Genomic DNA, 9,503 nt, shown 5'->3' on the forward strand with positions numbered 1-9,503 from the left:
CCCCCCCCTACCCAGCGTTGAGTGTTTCTGTGTGTCCGCTATCAGCTTTACTCTACCCCGCCGCCCTCAGTAACTGACATCTGCCTGGACACACCTGTAAAGACAGCCGGGTGTGAGGAAGGAGCCACAGGGCCCCCGCCGCGTGAAACATGAAGCGATGCTGGTTACTGACCTTTCGGCTCCGGCCCGCTTGGGACACTCTGATGGTGGCTTGTTTTGGTGTCCGGCATCTGTTTCCGCAAGATTTCAGGCCAGCGAGGCGTTTTTTTAGTGGTTGACGAATGTGCTTCAGGGTTGCTGCGGCGATCATGGAGATAAGCGCGTTAGCGTCTCCCTCTCTGCAGATGGGCAGCTGGTGATAAGTCGCAGTTCCTGCTAACAGGGTCTGTGGCTCTACCTCATCCCCACAGCCCCCCGTGCGCCACCCGCTGACCCAGGTACCCCTCCAAACCCACTTTCCCATCCTCAGCACCTAAGGGGTCATTTCAGACTCGGAGCCAGAGGGCCCCTCTACCTGTTTGCAGGGTGTTCACTGCTGAGTAGTGCATTATGGGTAGAGCAGCCGTAACAAGTGTCTGATCCTTGAATCAAAGGTGTGTTTTTTTCTGCCCCTAGAGACTCATCTGAAAACGGAGATCCAGGTCTGCAGATGTTTAATGTGCAGATCAAACGGCAAACGTGCTAAAGATAATGTGCGTACGCACACACACGCATACACACGCGCCCGCACACACACACACACACACACACACACACACACACACACACATAGCAAGTGGTCGCTCAGAAGCCACCGTCACCGTGGCAACCCAACAAAGTCCAAAATGTCCTCAGTCCAGCGAGAGCACAGCCTGCGGTACCCCCCCCCTCGTTTTACGGGGGTGCTGTTAGAGCGGCCATGTTTATTGCACACGAGCGTCGGCCCATGTACAGTCTGCTGCAGTCCCTTTAATGCAGGGGCAGGTGGCCAAGTCTGGCACCTATAGACACAGAATCGTGTTGGTCCTGCTGCTTGCAGCTGACAATATCTGTTCCCCTAATGGCACCAAATGTGCTTTACAATCTCTTTTCCCTCACGCACCTTCTTTGATTTGCTGAATTCCCGCCTTTCTGTGTTTTTCGCCACGTTTGGGTGTTTTTGTACAAAAAGGGCGGCGTCCTGTGGCTTCATCTTTCAACCGGTTCTAAGAAGCGCTGCGTGTTTAGAAATGGCCTGCATTGTTCACTTTAAAGGGCGAGTGCCGTTACTGCGGTTACCCTGGGCTTGGATTTCTCCAGGTCAGCTTGTACCTGAGACGGCAGGTGAAATGTTTTCGCTCACGGTGTAACTTTTCATTACCTGAGCTCTGCACCCTTAATTTGTTTTCAGCATGATGTGTCTGTGTGTGTGTGCATCTGCGTTTGTGTGCGTGCGTATGCGTGTTTGCGTGTGTGTTTTCGCGTGTGTGCATGCATGCGTGCCTGTGGGTCAGATATACATTACATTTGTGATCCTGTTATTTTGACAATGTGGGGACCATTGTTCAGTTTGTCTGTCTGTCTCTCTCTCGCTGTCTGTCTCTCTCTCGCTGTCTGTCTCTCTCTCGCTGTCTGTCTCTCTCTCGCTGTCTCTGTCTTTTCTTTCTGCCTCACTGGGATGGTAAGAACCACCCTTGATTAGAGAACAGGCAAACGTTCCTGGACATAAGATGGCAGGTGGTCAGGCTTCATGGGTAGACGGACGCGTAACAAAGCGTCGAGTGCTGAACCGTGTCTTCTCCGCATGGGTGTGGTGGCTGTGGCCCCGCCCTCACTGACCCCGCCCCTTGCCTTCCCAGGCCGCCGCAGAATATGTGAAGACCCACCTGCCGGAGCTCCTGAAGCAGCACCTGCAGGCCTACGAGAAGGAGAAGGAGAACAGTGTGCTGTCCTACCCCAGCATCCTGGAGCAGCACATCCTGGCCATCGACAAGGAGATGCTGGAGAAGCTCTCGGCCTCCTACGATGAAGCGGGTGAGGGGTCTCCTCTGGGCTGTGGGGCAGAGCCCCATGTTGTTCTATGCCAGCTGAGGGTAATGTTACTGGATGTGGGGTTTTGCCTTAGACACCCCCCCCCCCTCCCCATCCCCCCGATCGAGGCACTCTATGGTGAACTCACAGGCACGCGTCATCATGCAAAGGGCGTGCCGCTCGGCGTTTAATTAACAGGTTATTCTTGCTCGCCTGAAGTAATTAACTGTGACTGCCGCGCACTGGCGGTGAGGGGCACCTCACCCCCCCCCCCCCGTCCCCCCAAAGGGCCGTGTCAGAAGGATGACCTGGATCTTATAACTGTCCGACACAGTGATGCAGAAACAGGCGGATGGGAAGGTAACAGTGACCCCCACCATGAAGCCCCCCATTAAACCTCATGCTCTGGGGGTGACCGCACACTGTGGCCGTCCTTTCTAATTACCGCCGGCCCTGAGAAGGTGTAGCAGATGTCTTTCAGCGTATTTTAAGGACACTAACAAAGCCAGTGTGTTCCCCAGGAGTGCCGCGGCCAATCGGATTCACGCCCCGCTCCTCTGATGAAATGTTTTATTAATACAGGCCACTCCCGGAAAAGGCCGGTGATTTATTTATACCGAATGAGGGGGGAGGGTGGGGTAGAAGTATTCATGGCAAGCCAACGGCAAAGGTTTTGGGTTTGTTTTCCACTCGGAACCGTCTTCAGAGAATGTTTCCTGGTCCTGCTTCCATCACTTTACCTCGTCAGCCTGGTGGGGGGGGGGGGGGGGCGTTGATGCCTTATTTCAAACTGATATTAATGAGGTTGGTGGACATTAGCCAAAGGCTGCATGCTAACTAGCTGATCCAAGCAGAATGCTAATCAGCTCTGTTTGCCCCGGGACTGGCAGTGCAGGCCAGCATATCTGCCTCCTCACAATGGCTCCTTGCGCAAGTCTCCTGGGAGCGGTGCCTGCAGGCTCCACCCCTTCTGGGAAGGAGAGGAGGGGCTTAGCAACCATGTGACCCTGCAAATGGGTGGCTTAAAAACCGTGGGGAGGTGCTGGTTGGGCTCTGATGCTTTTAGTTCACCTCTAGCCTCCTTTGAGAGATTGTGTATGAGGCAGAAATCGTGTTGTGAAATGTGGGGGTGGCTCTGGCCCAGTGTAATTGGTCCTAGACCTCGATGGGGGGGGGTCACACCAGCAAGTACACGGGTGACAGGTGTATTGCTTCGCGTGTGGAGAGAGGGGGCCTCCAGCAGCTACATGTGTATTCCTGAGATAGGGGTGTGGGGTTCCTTGGGGTGATAAACAAACGGACCCCCTGCTGATGCCCCCATGTGGCAAAGGTGCTTTACAGTTTTTTTTTTTTTTTTTTTTTTTCTCATAGCTTTAGCTATGCTTTGAATTTTGCTGGAGGTCTTGGAGGAGCATTGTGTTGCTTTAAAGTAAAAGGAAGGTTAAAGTCTTGCAGTGATAGTCAGCTGTGAGTGTGGGTACGCATGCTGCCCTGTTAAGACAGAGTCCCCCGTCTCCTTGATGGTTCCAGTTAAACCGCGTCAGTGTTCAGGCCGCCTCACCATCCAGGCCGACGGCTCCCATAATTTGATCGCTTGCTGGCTTATCGGTCACAGAAGAGTTTCTCCGTCCATCTCACCTTCATCGGCCTTTTATTTGCACGGGGCACACAATCTGTAAGGCACTGTGTGCCATTTAAAGAGCACGCTGGTTTGATTACCAGATTCTTACGAACACCTGAGTTGCATTGCTTCTTTTCCAGGATGCCTGCAGGGCCCCCCTGGGGGCTGTGGCCTGTGATGCTAATGCTGTCCTGGGACCCCCCCCCCCCCCCCCCCACGGTGTCAGTGCTGGCATATTATCCCGATTCTTTCGGCTTGGCTTCCCTCTCAAGTCGAAGGGCGTTCACCAAGAGCCATATTGGTGCAGGTTGCCCCCCCTGGCCCGTAGTGGGGTGCGCCCCCCCCTCGGGAGAGCAGGACCGCCCCCTACGATCCGCTCCTGCCTCTGGGCCTGGCAGATGGTGCAGCAGACGGCTCTTATTTAAGCTGTCGAGGCCCCAGTCGCTGTCTTTCCTGGGGGAAGGCGGGGGTTGGGTGGTGTTAGACCCAGAGGCTTAAATGTCAGGGATACAAAATGGGGGGAGGCTCATGTTAAGATTTCTCATTGTTGCAGCAGTAGCTGTGAGATGATCAGCATCCAACAAGGAGTCTGTCCATCCCTTTGTCTGTCCATCCCTTTGTCTGTCTGTCCATCCCTTTGTCTGTCTGTCCATCCCTTTCTGTCCATCTTTCTGTCCATCTCTTTCTGTCCATCTGTCCACCTGTCTCTCTGTCTTTCCATGTCTCTGTCTGTCCATATCTCTTTGTCTGTCTGTCTGTCCATCTGTCTCTCTGTCTGTCCGTCTCTCTTTGTCTATCTGTCTCTCTGTCTGTCTGTCAGGGTGTCCCTCCATTTGTCCGTTTCTCTGTCTGGATGTGTGTATTGGGCATCTGGCCGTCATGCACTTAGCCAGTAAAACATGACCTCTGATCCTGCCACGTTTTCAGCACAGTTTGACATGTGATTGAAACCAAAAATCTTCTAAATTAGCATACTAGAAGCCAAAAAGACAGCTGCAAGACCCCGCCCCATAGGCCAGGGGGAGCTTGTGGTCATCCCCACCAGTGGCACTGGGAAGGCAGCTAAGGGTTTATGTCCCGGATGAGCCCCCTGCATCATTCCAAATGTGACCCTGCACCGTGTTTGTGATGTTTAAGAGGGCAGATTCGGACTCCCACCCGCATTCCAGGCTCATGCGGGAATCAGCTCCCCGCCTCTCTCTTCCTCCTGTAATAAAAATCTCCATGATACTCCACCATCACTGGCACTGAATGACCCCCCCCCCCCCCACTGACTGCCCCCCTGCCACCCCCTTAAGGAACCACCTGCCTGATTGCCCTGCTGTCCGACAAGGAGCTGACGGTGGCTAACGTCGGTGACTCCAGGGGTGTCCTGTGTGACAAGGACGGCAACGCCATCGCTCTGTCACATGACCACAAGCCGTACCAGCTGAAGGAGCGCAAACGGATTAAGCGGGCAGGTGAGCAGCAAGCACCCGTGTCATGGCTGGGTTTCACTACTGCCGAGCCATGTGTCTGTGACTGTACTGTACGGTGGCTGCTTTTGTAGGGGGGTTTAATCCCCTGTATGTTAATGGTTTTATTAACTTAAAAGTCTCAATGCAGTCAAACTTGAAGGTACAAGAGAGGCTACAAACAGATTTTATTGTTTTGTTTTTAGCCCAATATTTAAAAGCAGCGGGTGGCATAGTGGGGCAGTGGTTAGCACTGTTGCCTCACACACTTCTAGTCTCCGCCTGCGTTACATGTGTGTGAAGTTTGCTTGTTCTCCCCATGTCATCGTGGGGTTTCCTCCGGGTACTCCGGTTTCTCCCCACAGTCCAAAAACATGCTGAGGCTAATTGGAGTTACTAAATTGCCCATAGTTGTGCATGTGTGTGTGAATGGTGTGTGAGTGTGCCCTGCGATGGGCTGGCCCCCCATCCTGGGTTGTTCCCTGCCTCGTGCCCATTGCTTCCGGGATAGGCTCCAGACCCCCCGCGACCCAGTAGGATAAGCTGTTTGGAAAATGAATGGATGGATGGATTTAAAAGCAGCTGACTATTGCCACCTGCTGGTTGGTCTGTGTGATGCATGTGGACTTTCTCACACTAATCTGAGATTAATAATATGATTTGAAGATTTTCTATTGGTCAATCTTTGAGACTGGTTGCGATTGACTGATTAACCACTCTTCAAGAAGGCCTGACTTTACTCTTTATAGGCTGTAAATTAAGCTGCAGGTTAGGGAGTGCTTTGCGGGCCCAGATCCTTAATAGTATGTGAGGGACATTCACAGCTTTCCTGTGGCACTGGTATATGTTCTGCGACCTTCATGTCTGGCTAAGATTTAGTCTTAAGGTGATGATACACAGGGCAACTTTGTGAGGAATGTTGCAGGGCAATTGCCAACCAGGTGAGAGAAATGGCAGCTTATCTTCATATGGATGATTGTGAGAAGTTGCCCACTGCCAATCAAAGATTTTTAGATATTTGCTGCTCAGTATCAATGGGAAAGTGCCCAAGCAACATTAGTCAGTAGCATTGCTCAGCGAGTTGCCCTGTGTATCGTCACCCTAAGGAAGAGATCTGAGATTTAACAAGGTCACATATTTCTGTAGACATCTGCCTTTCATGTGCAGAGCCAGGGCAGGGTGGACACCTGTTGCCCATGTGGATTTTCTTTGTTCTTAATGGTTACATCTTTAATGGATTTGAGGAGACGTCAGGGTTGCCTGGAAAACTTGCCTTCAGTTACTAAGCAGTGTTTACCTATGGGTACAGCCTGGCATGGAAGTAGTATATCTGCAATCTTACAAGGCATTTGAACCAACATCATACTGGTTACTAGTCCATCAGTCTGATCGCCAACTGCAGCCTTGAAGGAACCATAATCCTAGGGAGGGAAATTAATCCTGGTCCCCTATGTGGCAAGTTGGATACTCATTACTATTTTACCTAGAGGGAAAACCTTGATTTTTAGATTGTTCACTGATTCTCTCTTGTGTCCTTCAGGGGGCTTCATCAGCTTTAATGGGTCATGGCGGGTCCAGGGCATCCTGGCGATGTCGCGCTCGCTGGGTGACTATCCCCTGAAGAACCTGAACGTGGTCATCCCGGACCCCGACATCCTGGCCTTCGACCTGGACAAGCTGCAGCCTGAGTTCATGATCCTGGCATCCGACGGCCTGTGGGACGCCTTCAGTAACGAGGAGGCGGTGCGATTCATCAAGGAGCGCCTGGATGAGCCACACTTCGGCGCCAAGAGCATCGTCCTGCAGTCCTTCTACAGGGGTTGCCCCGACAACATCACCGTCATGGTTGTCAAGTTCAAGAACAGCGGCAAGGCTGGGGAACAGTGAGCGTGTGTGTGTGTGTGTGTGTGTGTGTGTGTGTGTGTGTGTGTGTGTGTGTGTGTGTGTGTGTGTGTGTGTGTGTGTGTGTGCGCGCGCGTGTGCGTGTGCGTGTGTGTGTGTGCGTGTGCGTGCGTGCGTGTGCAAGTGTGTGACCAGTGGCTGAATGGAGGTATAAATATATATCATTTTAAAAAGCCAAGCCTGCATTTTTTGAAGAACTCTTTCTACCTAAAATATTTACTGTACCTGTCCCATCCTCTGCAACATGGAACCCACACACATGTTCTTTGGTTCACTAATGGTTAGGAATGTCCCCAATGAATGATGACCCTCATAATACCGCCGCATGTACCCTGTGGGTTGCTGAATAACAGTAATTATAATAATAGTAAAAAAAAAAAAAACCTTAGTTTTCAAGAGTTACTGATCAACGCCATTTACCTGGGATAGGTAGTGCTCCTAACTCGCTTCACATCATTGTTCTGATTCTTTGGACAATAAAAATTTGCATATCAGACACGATAGCCTAAAATATCTCTCGGCGCAAATGTTGCTAATTCAGGTTTTGATCGAAATCCTTTTGAAATGTCTTTTTTTCCTAAGGTGTTGCTATTCACTAACCCATGCAAATGTCATATTCTGTGGGAATATTTCAGCATCTCTGGGGTCTTGGAGTTGATGCCCCTTTCCTATTTTTCCGGATGCTAGTGTTAGTCTCTCATCCATGACCCAGCGTGTGACATGCTTTCCTGCCTGGTACTGGGAAAGTTAGCCGTTAGCCGTTAGCCTTTGGCCACCTCCAGACTGTAGACGAAGCTCCTTAATTGTGTTGCCTGGCACATCTTTCAGTGACGATGCACTGTCTGACAAGGAAACTGAGTGGTGGACGCTGGAGCCTGTCTACTCATTTTGTTGTTCCCTGCTGGACTCTCTTTGAAGACCTTTTCAGTGTACTTGTTTCTTCCTAGCAGTCTAACATACTAATGCTAACCCAACCATAGTGTTAGCATCAGATGCTAATGTTACTGATACATACAGGGGCACGTTTCCTAGATAGCTGACCTACCTGCCATGGAATTTGTTTGAACGTGCACTGTTATGCCGATCTGCTGATATTTTCCAAGACTCCCCCTTCTACTTCCCCCCCCCCCATTACTCTGCACATCCCCGCTTTTGGCAGAAGAGGGCACTGTTCTGGATGTTGCAGCCTTCATCAATGGACGCTGGACCACCCTCTGTTGGCTCTTCACCAAATGCTGTCAGATTCTCTATGAAGTCCACTTGTCCTCATTGGACGCTTGTTATACTGACCATTCAGTGGAGACAAACATTTCAAAGTTTGAGCGAGTGTTGGAATATGACATACGGCATCATCGTTCGTTCAGTTTTTGTTCTCACCATTTCGATTTGGTTTTCACCTGGATTTATTTATTCTGGTTCTTATAGTGAACTAATTAATATAGCTCTGTTTGTCCGCTCCTTATTTGGTACTCTGATTGTGTTTTGAAAAAAATAATAAAATTCTTATTTGCCTATGTCATTGATCAGTTTGTGACTATGGTAACCAACACTGGTCAAACTGACTGTAATCTATGCAGCTCTGATTGATTCGGAACCAGATCTGACCTTTGGACAAGCGGACGTGATATGGAGTTGCCTGCACTGGCCTCCTGGCGTGTTGCTCTCTTGTTTTAGCATGTATGCAACTGCACCGAAAAGTCATTGGTGTTGGACCTTGTAGTATCTAGTAGGGACGTACATGGCTGAGTGCCAGACCGTGCGACGTTTTGATATGGAGCTGCCCATCATCGAAATGAATACTGATCTCAGTGTGACGATCCCCCCCCCTCAAATGCTAGTGAGACCAGTTCCTCTGGGGCGTAAACTCATTTTCTTTGCACGCATAAGAATTGTACATTTGAATGACAAATTGGAAGCCTTCAAATAAGAATATGTACTTGCTGCCTTATTTTTGAAAATATTTACGATTATTCTCTCATATTTTGTTTGCCAAAAGTTAATCATGATTTCTCGTGCAGCATATAATGGAGAATATGCATAAAATCATGCCATATGCATCGTCTGTAGATATCATCACATCTTACTGTCATTTCCACATTGGTCTCTAAGAGACGGGAAATTGCAGGAAGTGAATGTACATATTAGAGGCTATCATAACCCCCCCCCTCCCCCAACAGCCATTAAATGTAAAATAAAGCATTAAACGTCCTGTTTGGCAGAGTAATGATTTACTAGAATTAGTATGTTTTCTGTGCTTTTTTTGGTTGTATATTCTACCAGAACAATGTATGCGTTACCAAATGTTTGTGGAAATTTGTATTTGATTTTGTCAACTCTAAACCTGTATTAGTCTGGTGGATTTTAAGATCAACAGTTAACAAGTCCAAGAAATAAAATATGAGACGATACACAATGTGACTTCCTGTTTCTTTTAGAGACTGCGTGCAGGTTTAATGTCTGATAAGCAATTTCTGCTGTTCACTGGATATGTGCTGTAATGAGTGGGGTTAGCTTAATGGGTACCTGCCCTAACACTT

The 9,503-nt window shown here is 49.7% G+C and overlaps 1 protein-coding gene across 1 annotated transcript; it reads left to right on the forward strand.

Moving 5' to 3' along the window:
* The first annotated feature begins 1,799 nt into the window (after positions 1-1,799).
* On the forward strand, positions 1,800-9,379 carry ppm1lb (protein phosphatase, Mg2+/Mn2+ dependent, 1Lb). Its single transcript, XM_049003632.1, has 3 exons — positions 1,800-1,992; positions 4,909-5,070; positions 6,605-9,379. Exons 1-3 carry the CDS (start codon positions 1,956-1,958, stop codon positions 6,949-6,951), a joined length of 546 nt encoding a protein of 181 aa, XP_048859589.1. The 5' UTR covers positions 1,800-1,955; the 3' UTR covers positions 6,952-9,379.
* Positions 9,380-9,503: the final 124 nt, after the last annotated feature.

The sequence above is a fragment of the Brienomyrus brachyistius genome, unplaced genomic scaffold (genome assembly GCF_023856365.1).
Source record: "Brienomyrus brachyistius isolate T26 unplaced genomic scaffold, BBRACH_0.4 scaffold85, whole genome shotgun sequence".
NCBI classification, from domain to species: Eukaryota; Metazoa; Chordata; class Actinopteri; order Osteoglossiformes; family Mormyridae; genus Brienomyrus; species Brienomyrus brachyistius.